Raw genomic sequence first — 13,419 nt, 5'->3', positions numbered from 1 at the left:
ATTTGTTGCTGCCTGTGGATGTCACTAATTTCAGAAGTAACTGACTTTTACTTGGAAGTTGGATACCTGTCTCTTGTGAAGCACCCATACCTAGTGAGCTTGTGATGAACTCTGAGGCTTCCCTTCCTAGCATTGTTTCCGTGTTTATGAGGAGATTTCCTCCATTGTAGTTAGAGGAAGTCCTCTACCCCATTTTAGTTTGACTGGTTCAAGGTCTTAGAATTAACTTTTTTCTTAAGCTTGTGATCCTCCACTTATTGGCATGTAAATAATGTATTTTGACCTAACTTTTCGAAGATCCTATTTGTTTCTTCTTTGCCATAGTTCTTTTGGCTCAGAACCATTTTGTAAATACTTGGACAATGAAACATTAGTAAATAATAGAAGTATTTTGTGGAAATCTGGCAAATGCAAAAATTCAGTCTTCTAAAATATCTTGACTCAGATAACTACTGTTAAATATTTCGACATATTTGTCTTTTTTTCTAAACATGTATGGTACTGCCAAATAAATTTCAATGGAATTGGGATTTTGTTATAAAATTTTGGTATTGTCGCTTTTTGCCAAGTAGTAATTCCCAAATCATTGAGAATTCTTAGAAAGTGTTTAATGTCTCTCTTTTTAGATGGAAGTTTAGTTAATGAATGTTTATGGGGGCATGATTTTTTTGAGGTGGGTGGGAGGTATCATTCAGGTATTCCTTTCAGCTGTAGATAAACCATATCCTCTGGGAGTGCTGATGAAAATAGCTTTCCCCTTCCATGGATTATCATGGAATATGTATTTTGCTATACCAGGAAAACAGACTTTGTGGAATTCTCAAAACACTCAGCTTTTGTTTACGAAGACATGAAATTTATGTTTCCCTCCCAATCTAGACTGCAATTGCACTTGGTGATGGTCCAAAACGTGTTCTGGTGACTCAGCAAGTTCCTTCACAGAATCCATTATCTGCAAATAGTGGCCAGGCCCAGCGGGTCTTGTGTCCTTCAAATTCTTCCCAGCGAGTTCCTCCACAAACCCAAAAGCTCGTCTCCAGCCATAAACCGGCTCAGAATCTGAAGCAGAAGCAATTGCAGGCAACTGGTGTCCCTCGTCCTGCCTCTAGGTCACTGAATAATACCCAAAAGAGTGAGCAACCCTCGTCATCAGCCCCTGGTAAATCAACTTCTTGAGACTAATACTGGATAGTTATTCCTTCTAGTTGCAAGCAAGCGGATAGACTTGGATTTATTGTTTGGAGCCCTTGCTTCTACATCCTTTTTATTAAGGATGGGGAGAAAGTGTGATTTCAGGTTGAAGTAGCAGTGTAGCAGTGTCTCCTGGGCCCAGGATGGAATGCTGATTCCTACCTTCGTGGTATGCTTGTGGGACATAGTGAAAAGCTCCAGGGTTGGGAGTGTGGAGAGCAGCCGGGGAAGTGGATGGACATGGATAAACTGAGGCTGGCCAGGTGAGGTCACGGTGGGCCCTCTGGCTGTGTCGTGGAGTGGGGCTTTCATCCCCTGTACATGGGGAAATTTCTGAAAGGTTTTTGAGCAGAGGAGGAGCTGGCCTTTATGAAAGAGGCTTCCTCTGGATGTGTAGAATGAAGTGGTGAGTAGTAATGCTTCATCCTGGGGTAGTAGGCAGGAGGAAGGCTGTTGGGGGTAGGTCAAAGATGACCACGGCCTGAACTGGGTGGAGCAGGGTACATATTAATAGTTACTTACAGTTTTCCATGCTCACGCTCAGGAGACCAGCTTCCTTCATCCACGTTGCTTCATTCCATCCTCAGGACCACAGTGAAGGTAGTTTGTCATTAACTCTGTTTACAGAGGAGGAAGTGGAGACTCAGAAGCATTAACTTCCCCTCAGATAGGCCAGGATGGACAAGTGCAGACAAATTCAAGTGCTCACTGAAGATGAAGACTGGATTGAACTGGGCAGTAAACTGGACTTAGGGATGGTGGTCCTATTAATGGCATTAATGGAAGTAGTGAAACATAGAGGGAGAAAACCAGTTAGGGCCCACATTCAGGTATCTGAGCAGAGTGTACCCTGCTGCTGCTGGAATTTGAAGTGGAAATGTCCTATAAAGCCTCTGGCTAATGAACACCCTGTTGCGCAGTTGGTTTATTGTACATTTTACTGACTCGGTGGCTTCTATTTTTATATTTCCCCTTGGCGACTAATCTAGTGGAAGGAAGGTAGTTGGTCTATGTTTTGTTGCACATTGTTGGTAATTTGCACATAGCAGATAGCAGATGGACATGGGCTCGCTCACCTAGTGGGGGGAAAGATGATGAGTGGGAGCTTATGGATGGAGAGATTGGAAATTCTGCCTTAGAAGCTCTTCATTTGGAAACAGAAGCTTCAGGGAGAATCTCACAGTCTTGAGTCTTTAAATTATCAGATGGCCTAGCTGTATATGTATCTGCTTGTCTTTACTCTGGAAATCTATAAAGACTTCACCTGGTTGGAGTCGGGTTAGGGTATGGTGTTCTTTTTTCTACAAAGAAAACTAAAAATAGCCCAGATCTACCATTCTGGAGACACCATTAATATTTTAGTGGCCCTTCTTTGATTCATTTCTGTTCATAGGTTTTTAACTTATTCTGTATAGTTATTCTGAAATAATTACAGCTGTTCTAAAAACAGATTTTTTAACTTCTTCTGTATAGGAAATAATTCTGAAAAGGAACTGGCAACAAAACAGAAAAATGAAGAATCAAAAAAGTAAGCTTTATCTTACTTACAAAGTCCTGTGTTATCATTCTATTAGAATACACCACTGCAAGTTTAATTATGGGAACTTATTAAAAAAGAGGTTTTTATATTTTCACTTAGAAAATGTACATGTTTACAAATTCTAACCTTTAAAAAAAAGTATTTTAATGATGTTTACTAGGGACTCCAGCTTTTCCGACTGCTTTCCAAATTTTGAAAAACTTGTATGAATCTGTTACAGAAATGTGTAAAATAAGCTCTTCTCTACCCTCAGATGTAACCACTACATACAGCTTGGGTATGTTTCTCTACCTAGTTCAAATCTTATACAGAAGTGCAAGTTTGTTATCAAAAGGCAGTCCTGTTGTAAAACTAGACACATGTATATATGACTATGGATATTTTAACAGTATCAATTATTCTTTATGATATATTCCCCAGATATTTTCTAAAAGTCTGCTCTTAATTTCTGAACTGCTTAGACTCTAGAATGTAGAATGTAATGTCTAGAATGTAGCAGGAGGAGCCAGGAATGAACCCACATGCTGTTTTGCTTTAGCTGTCTTTCATAGTAGGTTTCTGAGAATCTAAATCCAGTGGTTCTCGCCCCCCACCTGCCCTGTAGGATCTACCCCCCTTGCTTTATCAGAGTGATTCTCCACTCCAGAGAGTTAGCATGTCTGGGATGGAGGAAGAGGCTGTGGCTCGTTTGCAAGAGGCCCACAGAAGTTCTTAAGACTTCTCCCTCGAATTACTTCCCTAACCTTTCCTGTGGTCTTCAGTGGTGGTTGTGATAGGTCTGTAATTCAGAGTGCAGTACTGCCTTTGGACACTTAGCATTAGTGCTTCAGCTCTAAAAGTCCAGATTGTTCCTGGTCACTGACTCATACAGTTATTGGCAGGTGGAGGAGTGGAGGGTTTAATGTCTTTGGAGACACATATAGTAGTTATTGGCTTGGTTCTTGCCAAGGTACGTATTGAATATAACTTCAAATATAAAATTATTTATAGACATATCTACAACTTAATAATAAATTGTTAGAAAAAATTTGCTTTTTTCACATTTTAAAATGTTCAAATTTTTTTCCTAGAAGGCAATGGGCTTTGGAAGATTTTGAAATTGGTCGCCCACTGGGTAAAGGAAAGTTTGGTAATGTTTACTTGGCAAGGGAAAAACAAAGCAAGTTTATCCTGGCTATTAAAGTATTATTTAAAGCTCAACTGGAGAAAGCAGGAGTTGAACATCAGCTGAGAAGAGAAGTAGAAATACAGTCCCACCTTAGGTAAGTTTCTAGATTGACGTTCAAAAGAATGTGGTGCAGATCTTAGTTACTAAGAGTTAAACGATGCAAGGCCTGCTCTGTAGTATTGTGAAGAATGATTTAATTCACCATTTTTAAAAAGATTTATCTAGATGAGTGCTGTGGTCCTGAAAAGTCCCTTGGAGGTTTATGCTTTGTTAATGAAATATGTACATGAGCCCGTTTGTGTGTGTGTGCACGTGTGTGTGCCTGTGCATCTGTGCATGCATGTGCGCACATAATTAAGGGGAATGATACTTCTGAGTTCTAAGCAGAGGTTGCAGACTGGCAGCCTCTGCAGGTTGACTTTAGCCAGTGGGTCTTTTTCTTCTCTTCCTTCCCTTCCTTCCCATCCTTCCCATCCTTCCCTCCTCCCTCCCTCCCTCCCTCCCTCCCTCCCTTCCTTCCTTCCTTCCTTCCTCTCTCTCTCTCTCTCTTTCTTTCGTGTTTTTTTCAGGTTTGAATCAGTCATAAATACTTACAGACCTGTCTGCATCAGGTTTAGATCCTTCCCTGGCAACAGCTGGTGGGGGCTGAAGGGCTGCTGTGCTGGCTGTGTTCTCAGCTGCATGAAGTTCTTGGCAGCCCACCTTTCCCACTGTTGCTGAACCCTGCTTTAAAGTTGTGTCTCCTAGTGTTTGGGGATCATACTGCTATGGGAATGTCATGCTTCTCTTTCTCTAATGTGCAGAGAACTAACATTTAGCTGAATTTTTACCCCTAAGAATAAAGATGGTCTAAGGGAAGGAAATAGTCTTAACCAAACCTGAAGTTCATTAATACTCTGCACTAACGTGCAGCTGTATTTAAGTTTTCCTAGTAGGTCTGGAGTTTCAGATGCTCAAATTGGGTGGGTGGATGTGGTGGGGAGGTCTGTGACCAGAACCAGTTTTCACTAGTTTTACATGAGGGGTTTCATCAGTAGTACATATTGTATCTTCTCCAAAACCAAGTATTAGAATATTGATCCTTTGTTGCAGGCATCCAAATATTCTTAGGCTGTATGGTTATTTCCATGATGCCACCAGAGTTTACCTAATTCTAGAATATGCACCTCTTGGAGCTGTCTACAGAGAACTTCAGAAACTGTCAAAGTTTGATGAGCAGAGAACTGCTACTGTAAGTTTTCATTTATTGTCCTGGCTAATTTTGTTTCATCTATTCCTGTCCTATGTAGCAGTGTGCCTTTCATCATAGTCTAGTGGGTTTTGTCTTAAGAAAGACAGCTTAATGGGATCAGGTATTTGAATGAAAGACTCAGAATACCCTACTGCTAGCATACCTCCAGGTAAACTAAGGTACCAGGCGGGTTTGTTTCCACAGCTGTTTTCTGTGGAAATGTATATATATGAATAGTTGCCTTCTTTATTCTAAAATAAACTTTTGTTTTGTTTTGTTTTGGATTTAGAGAATCTGAAGATAGTGCAGATGTTTTTTCTCCTGTTCTTTGTCCATTAGTGTGGTCCCTCCTATAAACCTGGCTTGTCACTGGTGGTGTTGGCCTAGGTCACCTGGCTGAGGTCACTCCTGTTAGGTTTCTCCACTGGGACGTTACCCTTTCTTTCTTTCCATACTGCCCTCTTCTCAAGTGTATTGCTCTGTACTGCTGCCCATCCTGAAGGAGGAGTGGGGGCTATGTCCCACCTCTGCCTCTGTCTGCATCATCATTTAGAATTCTTCTGCATCAGAGATTTGTCTGTTCTCCCTTATTTACTCAGTCATTTATTACTGTGGACTCATGGATAGTTTGCTTTGAGTTATAATCTAATACTACTTTATTTTCCTGCTCAAATTGTTCCAGCTTTGGTCCTTGGGATCCCTTTCACATGGTCCTTGTTTTAGTTTTTTTTTTTTTAGATTTATTAGACGTACAGGCAGGGGGAGGGCCTGAGGGAGAGGGAGAAGCAGGCTTCCCACTGAGCAGGAAGCCCGGTGCCATGTGGGGCTCCATCCTAGGACCCTGAGATCATGACCTGAGCTGAATGCAGACACTTAAATGAGCCACCCAGGCACACTTTTAGTTTTTTTGACCTATCTCATCACTGGGGGGGGGGTGTGGTGTGTACTGCAGCATGTCCTTGCATCTGGCCCTACAAGCTGCTAAACCTTTGATTTGCATATATCCCATCCCAGTTTTAGAACCTGCCATGTCTCCAAGGAGCCCTGGTATCTTTAATTGGAATACTAGAGACCAAGATTTGGGTGTTCTATATGCTCATTGCTTATCTGTAGCCTCCCATTCCAATCTTGAAAAACCTGGATTCTGCATCTACCAACCATTTAATTATTCAGTTCCAGTGTACATGTGTAGGGGTATTAGAATGATTAGCAGTTCCCCCCGTGGGGGAACAACTATGCATTTAAGGGTCATCTGTATCATTTCAGGGCGTGAGCATGGCAGCTCGTTTTTTATAACTGAATAATATTCTGCAGCGTAGATATAGTTCAGTTTATCCCTTCATCTATTGAATACATCTTGCTTGTTTCCGGTTATTGGTGATTATGAATAAAGCTGCTTTAAACATGCATGCGTGTTTTTGTGGGACATAAGTTTTCAACAGCTTTGAAAACTAGCTTGTGTGGTGTAGTAGCTTTGTAAGAAACTGTACACTGTCTTTCCAAAGTAGATGTGTCATCTTTGTGTTTCTCATCACCAGCAATTGGTATTGTCAATTTTTTGGATTTTAGTCTTTCTCATAGGTGTATATGGCACCTCATTCCGTTTTTTGTTTTTTGTTTTTTAATTTTATTTATTCATGAGAGGCACTGAGAGAGACAGAGACATAGACAGAGGGAGAAGCAGGCTCCCTGAGGGGAGTCCGATGTGGGACTCAATCCTAGGACCGCAGGATCATGACCTGAGCCAAAGGCCAAAGGCAGATGCTCAGCCACTGAACCAACCAGGTGCCCCGCCCGGCACCTCATTGTTTTATTTTTATTTTTTTATTTTATTTTATTTAAATTTTTATTTATTTATGATAGTCACACACACAGAGAGAGAGAGAGACAGAGACACAGGCAGAGGGAGAAGCAGGCTCCATGCACCGGGAGCCTGATGTGGGATTCGATCCCGGGTCTCCAGGATCGCGCCCTGGGCCAAAGGCAGGCGCTAAACCGCTGCGCCACCCAGGGTTCCCTCATTGTTTTAATTTGCAGTTCTCTACTGACAATGTGATGAGCATCTTTTCATGTGCTTATTTGCCATGTGTATATCATCTTTGTGGTGTCTGTTCAGCTTTTTGCCCATTTTCAATTGGGATTTGGGTCATCTCTAGTTTTAAAGAGTTCTTGTATATTTTGGATACAAGTCTTTTATCGCATGTGTTTTATAAAGGTTTGCTCCCTGCCTGTGCCTTATCTTTTCATTCTATTTCCTGTATCTAAAAGTCCAACATAATCAGGTTTTTGTGTTTTCCCCCCCTCCTATGGATAGTGCTTCTTTATCTGAATGAAATTATTTGTTTGAAGAAGAGTCTTTGGGCAGTTTTGTTGTTGTTGTTGAATGGGCAGATGATTGGTTGCTTTCTTTCTTTATTTTTTAAATACTTTATTTAATTATGAGAGGCAGGGATCCCTGGGTGGCGCAGCGGTTTGGCGCCTGCCTTTGGCCCGGGGCGCGATCCTGGAGACCCGGGATCAAATCCCACGTCAGGCTCCCAGCATGAAGCCTGCTTCTCCCTCTGCCTGTGTCTCTGCCTCTCTGTCTCTCTCTGTGTGACTATCATGAATAAATAAATAAAATCTTAAAAAAAAAAATTATGAGAGGCAGAGACACAGGCAGAGGGAGAAGCAGGCTCCATGCAGGGAGGGGGACATGGGACGCAATCTCGGTCTCCAGGATCAGGCCCTGGGCTAACGGCGGTGCTAAACCGCTGAGCCACCTGGGCTGCCCGGTTACTTTGCTTTGTTTCTGGGTAGTATGTGCACTCGTTTGCTTTTTGGCATTGATTTAAATGGCATTACTTTCAGGTGGTTCTGCTTTTGAAATCACAGCACTATTGGTGAATGACCCTTTGGTCTCATCTCAGCAATAAGACATTTTAAACTTAAATGTTTGATTTTTGTATAAGTAGAAATAGATTCATTTGACTTTTTAAATATTAGCTAACCTAATTAGTTGCTTTATTTAATTGGCAATTAATACTTGTACTACTACTACGTTTTCTTTAGATGGAATTTATATTGATGTATGCACATAGTTATTGGAAAGAAAAGCTTGATTCTTTCTAGATTCCCTAGTAGTTAGAATGAATATATACACACTCCTGTTTCCTTTTTCTGATTAATTCAAATAAAACTAACTGTAGAGAAATATTAGGGACCTTTACACATCTCCACAATCTGATACAGGAGGTGTGAAGGAAGTAGGTGCTAAGAGCTCTAACTACTAGCTTCTTGATCTAAGCAGAGAAAGCCCCTCTACTGTATGATTTTGATGTGTCATCAACTCAGTTTGGTGTAAAGGAGCTTTCTTTGCCTTTACTTTCAGTTTATTATTGTCTAAATTTTGGTCTTTCTGGCTTTTGGCTGAAAAAAAAAAATGAATGTTCTTTCTGATAGCCACATTTGGTTTCTACAACCATTTGGTTAGTAGGCCTTTTTAGTCTAAAATAATTTTCAGTCCAGTGTTTGCTTTGGGGGACACCTTAAACTTTAGCCAGAGCTGAATATATTTTTTCGATACACTAATAACAATCTTTATTTTTATTTAAAATTTCAATTAGACTTCTAATTTAAGAAACTTGGTGATTTATCAAGATGTTGAGTCCTTATAATGTCCAAAATATTCAAAGAAGTATTGAAAAACAAGGAGTCTCCTCAGTTTTCTCAGGAATTTATATGAACTAAAGCAATTCTTATCTATATGCTGAAGCAGATTCTGGACCTGCTAGATCTCTCTTTGGTTGAAATGAAAACAAAACTAACAAAAGGACTGACTTGCTGTATCCTTTTTAAGCTAATGAATTAGTGTACCTAAATTTAACACAGTATTTCACATGCAAATATACCGGTTTTTAGGGTTTTTGTTTGTTCAGGATTATTTTGTTCCTTTAAATTTTCAGCTTCAAATCCTTTTGTTGTAAACTGATTTTTTTTTTTTAAGATTTTATTTGAGAGTGAGCTAGAGAGAATGAGCTGGGGGTGGGGTGGTGGCGGGAGCAGAGAAAGAAGGAGAAGCTGACTCCCTGCTGAGCCGGGAGCTGGGCCCTGGGCTCCATCCCAGGACCCTGGGATCCTGACCTGAGCCAAAGGGACATAAGGCACCCCTCATCCTGGTTTTAAAAATGGGAATTGATGGTACTTAAGTTTTTAAAAATTGTTTACAAGTCTGACTCCCTAATTTGTGCCAGTTTCTCAATATTACATAATTCATTGCTACTAGGCCAGAAATTGCCATGTGGTGATGAGTTCTAGCTAATCGGTTTTTCCCTCTTCCTTCAATATCCTATTTGCTGTATTAGCAAATAAATAATTTAGTATGAGATAACTTGTATTTTATGCTAAACACTAATTTGCTTAAAAAAATTGTAGGAGTCATCAATCGTTTCTAGCTTTTGCCTTAAAATCTACAAAACATGTTAAAATCTATGTCGGGTTTCCTTTCACAAGAGATGTCTAAAATTGTTTTATGTAAAATGTAAGATACAGACTTTTCACACTTCTGATTTTTTTAATAGTATATCACAGAGTTGGCAGATGCCCTGTCTTACTGTCACTCAAAGAGAGTCATTCACAGAGACATTAAGCCAGAGAACCTACTCCTTGGATCAGCTGGAGAGCTTAAGATTGCAGATTTTGGGTGGTCAGTACATGCTCCATCCTCCAGGTATGTGACTTTAGAAGTGGAACTTACTTAGTTTGGCAAAAGCCTTGAGGGATTTCAGGAACTAAATAGAAAAGTACTTAAGCACAGATGTATGGAATCCAGGCAGGTAAGTGATGCACATACTTTGGAATAACTTGGACCTGATAGAAATGTTGAGAACTTTTTATTTTGCAACTGCTTGGGGCTATTTATTGTGTCCTTGGCTTGGGTTAAAGATACTTAATGCCCCTAGAGACTAATGAAGGGGACACATGTGACAAGTATATGACAAAGGAAGTGTAGGATGTGTGAAGGGGGTAATGCCTGAAGCAGTGGGGAGGTGGAGACTCAGCTGCTTCCTGGACAGGAGACCAGTTTCTGAGGGCAGCGTGCGCGCCCATGCGCGCGCGTGCACACACACACACACACACACACACACACCTAGAGCCCAGAGCACAGTTCTCTGGGGAATTTAAAAACCCAAACTGTTTTGGCTAGAACTTTCAGGGTGCAAGTGAAGACTCTCTGGGGTCTGCCTTTGTCAACAGCATAGTCCTTTCTTGTCTCCTCTTGAAGGTAACACAGAGAGAAATCTAATGAAACAATTTAAATCTTAATTTTGCAAACAAGAGCTAACATACTGTTTTAAGGTTTAAGCTTTTTAAGCCTCATGGGAGGTAGAGCATTAAAAACATACACCTACTTGTAAGTTTGTCAACTTTGGGGTAGGACTTAAGAAATTACAGCTGTAATACTTAAGACAGTTAAAAAAATTTTTATAGCCTAAGATAAGTGACATGGTGGGGGCAGGTAGCTTTATTTTTGCTAGATCACTACTGATTGCAGCAATGCATTGACTCTCCTGTTGGAGTGCCCCCTCAACCTTGTGTGTTTTTTTTTTTTTTTTTTTAATGGATAGTTGGTTGTCTGTCACTAGTGGAAGCTGTTGACTTCTGGTGAAACAAACAGTGATGAAGAATTGTAGGCTTTTGTGCAATTGCAGGGCTAACCTGGACCTTAACCTGTCCAGTGGGTCATGTGATAGGAAAGGTAAATGTCCTTTCCAGAAAGGATAAGCTGTGCACATGTTGATGCTCCCTTGCCACAGTTCCTCAGTGTGAGTAACCATAGGAGCTCCCAGGTGTGGTGGTTGAGAACCTGCTGACTCGGTCCATTTCCAGGACCTCAGTAGTGATTCGATGTTAGGGAGGCAGCTCCTTCATCCCAGGCCGCAGGGCTCCTTTGAGTTGAGTGCATTTTGGGATGCTCTCTGGGTGCCAGCATGGTGAGCGTAGCCTCAGCCTACCCCGCAGAAGAACCAATGGCAAAGAATAACTGATATAAAGCCCTGGAAACCTACGTGGTGTTTGTTCCTACTTCCATGTTTGTCATCCTCAGCTTGTTTTCAGCCTGTGTTGTTGAAAATTCCAGACATGCAGAAATGCTGAATTGATGGTTGGCTACTCACCTATCTAGTGCCTGCATTCCGTGGGTGGTAACAATTTGCCATAAGTATGGTCAAACACTGGCCATATTTGGCTGTGTTTGTTTTTTTTTTTTTATGAACCCTCAAAAATAAATTGTAGTCATCATGTTTCATTCTCTGAGCACCTGAGTATTTATCTCCTGAAAATAAGGACATTGTCCTTATAAACCACAACCATTATTGCTCAGAAAATGAACAGCCTTGTTTGTGTCATTTTGGTTCATGTACCAGTTTCCCCAGTTGTCCACAGAACTTTAGAGCTGTTCTTTTAAGTTAGAGTCCAACCAAGGTCCATCCCTGTATTGTATTTGATTGTATTCTTTTGGTCTAAATTAAGACGAGTTGTCCCACAATTTAAAATGGATTTTTCTGATTGTGGTGTCACTTGGTCCATCATCCTCTGTAATTGCTACTTCTTAATCGAAGTAGGTCCAGGGGCCTAAATAGTATTTTTGGCAAGAATACATCATAGGTCACCCCCAAATTTAAGTATGTCTTTTGTACCCGTGATGTATCAGAGGTAGCATGTATCTGTAATGCCGAAGCTTTCACAGTAGGACAGGTTTTAGTTGTTACTAGTGTCACCTGGCTGTTAAGCTTCTTAGCCTATCTGTGTAATATAAAAACAAATAAGGAACTCCAGGTTGTATTTACAAAGAGCTTTCATGGCTGCTTTGATATAGTAGTGATTCTTTAAAATTTCATCTATTTTAGATCATTTAAGGAGGTTCTGGAGTTGAACAGATTTGAAGTGTGGCTTGATTGCTAGCTGTGTGGTGTTGCACATCTCTCTCAAGCTGTTTCCTAAAACTGGGGATTTATTATTTTTTTTAAATTCATTTATTTTAGTGTGTGCATGTGCGAGTGTGGGGAAGGCACAAAGGGAGAGGGGGAGAATCTCAAGCAAGACTCCCCACTGAGTGCAGAGCCTGATGCGGGGCTCAGTCTCACAACCCTGAGGTCATGACCTGACCTGAGCCAAAATCAAGAGTTGGACACTCAACCGACTGAGCCACTCAGGCACTCCTAAAACCAGGGATTTTAATCTTACTTGCTTCATAGCACAGGATCTGGCCTAAGCACTCAATGTTAACGTAATTGTTAGTGACATTTAGCAGCTCTTGTGATAACACAAAGAGAATTACATCAACCTGAGCCTGCTTCCGCTTTTAGGAGAACCACCCTGTGTGGCACCCTGGATTACTTGCCCCCAGAGATGATTGAAGGCCGAATGCATGATGAGAAGGTGGATCTCTGGAGCCTTGGGGTTCTTTGCTATGAATTTCTAGTTGGGAAGCCTCCTTTTGAGGCAAGCACATACCAAGAGACCTACAAAAGAATATCACGGGTAAGACCTAATGAGAAATGATCCGTTGCTTCTTGTAGAATGCTTATCAGCCTTAACATTGGCTGTGAGCTGAATATTCATACTGTTTCTCTAAGCTGCATTTTGTGACTGAACTTCCTATACTCCAGGTTGAATTCACATTCCCTGACTTCGTGCCGGAGGGAGCCAGGGATCTCATTTCAAGACTGTTGAAACATAATCCCAGCCAAAGGCCAACTCTCAAGGATGTACTTGAACACCCGTGGATCATGGCTAACTCATCAAAACCATCAAGTAGCCAAAAAAGCAAAGACTCAACTAGCAAACAGTCTTAAGGATTGTGCAGGAGGAGAAATCTGAGAGGCAGAGCTGCTGCTGATACTGCTGACGGCCTGCCCGTGACGGAGGACGCTGCAGACAAAGGCCTACTGCGCCAGGTGGCGCCTCGGCCTCCCCACTTGAGTCTACTTAAGTGAACAGTACGCTCTGGAGTGAAAGTAGCCACAGGAATTGTGGCAGTGTCACTAGTTTCACAATTTGGAGGTGAGGTTCACCTGGACCTCCCTACAGCCTGTTTCGAGTCAGGCTTCCTTGTGGAGGACCCACTCCAGGTCCTACTGCAGGGAGAGTGGCCACCTCGCCATGACTCCATCAGTGAAAGAGGCGTGCAATAACCTTCCAAGTACCTACGTGTGTGTGTAACTTATTGGGTGGCCAAATCTGGTAAAGCTGTCAGGATGAACATGTGATTCTTTCTTTTAAATGTTAAAATAAAGATTTTTATAAAGA

General features: G+C 41.3%; 1 protein-coding gene across 3 annotated transcripts in view; it reads left to right on the top strand.

Annotated features, from left to right (window-relative positions):
- AURKA (aurora kinase A) overlaps positions 1 to 13,419 on the top strand; it is a 19,701-nt gene extending 6,282 nt beyond the window's left edge. For 2 of the 3 annotated variants that reach the window (XM_077873642.1, XM_077873643.1), the window contains 7 exons: positions 880 to 1,159; positions 2,665 to 2,719; positions 3,802 to 3,993; positions 4,992 to 5,130; positions 9,690 to 9,838; positions 12,477 to 12,651; positions 12,780 to 13,419. In XM_077873642.1, coding sequence (XP_077729768.1) covers positions 880 to 1,159; positions 2,665 to 2,719; positions 3,802 to 3,993; positions 4,992 to 5,130; positions 9,690 to 9,838; positions 12,477 to 12,651; positions 12,780 to 12,965 — 1,176 coding nt within the window. In that variant the 3' untranslated portion in view covers positions 12,966 to 13,419. The remainder of the gene's footprint in view (positions 1 to 879; positions 1,160 to 2,664; positions 2,720 to 3,801; positions 3,994 to 4,991; positions 5,131 to 9,689; positions 9,839 to 12,476; positions 12,652 to 12,779) is intronic. The other variant, XM_077873641.1, reaches the window with a different exon arrangement.

Source organism: Canis aureus, chromosome 26 (assembly GCF_053574225.1).
Source record: "Canis aureus isolate CA01 chromosome 26, VMU_Caureus_v.1.0, whole genome shotgun sequence".
Taxonomy (NCBI): Eukaryota; Metazoa; Chordata; class Mammalia; order Carnivora; family Canidae; genus Canis; species Canis aureus.
The sequence above is the reverse complement of the archived record's forward strand: the minus strand, read 5'-3'. Positions and strand labels throughout refer to the sequence as shown.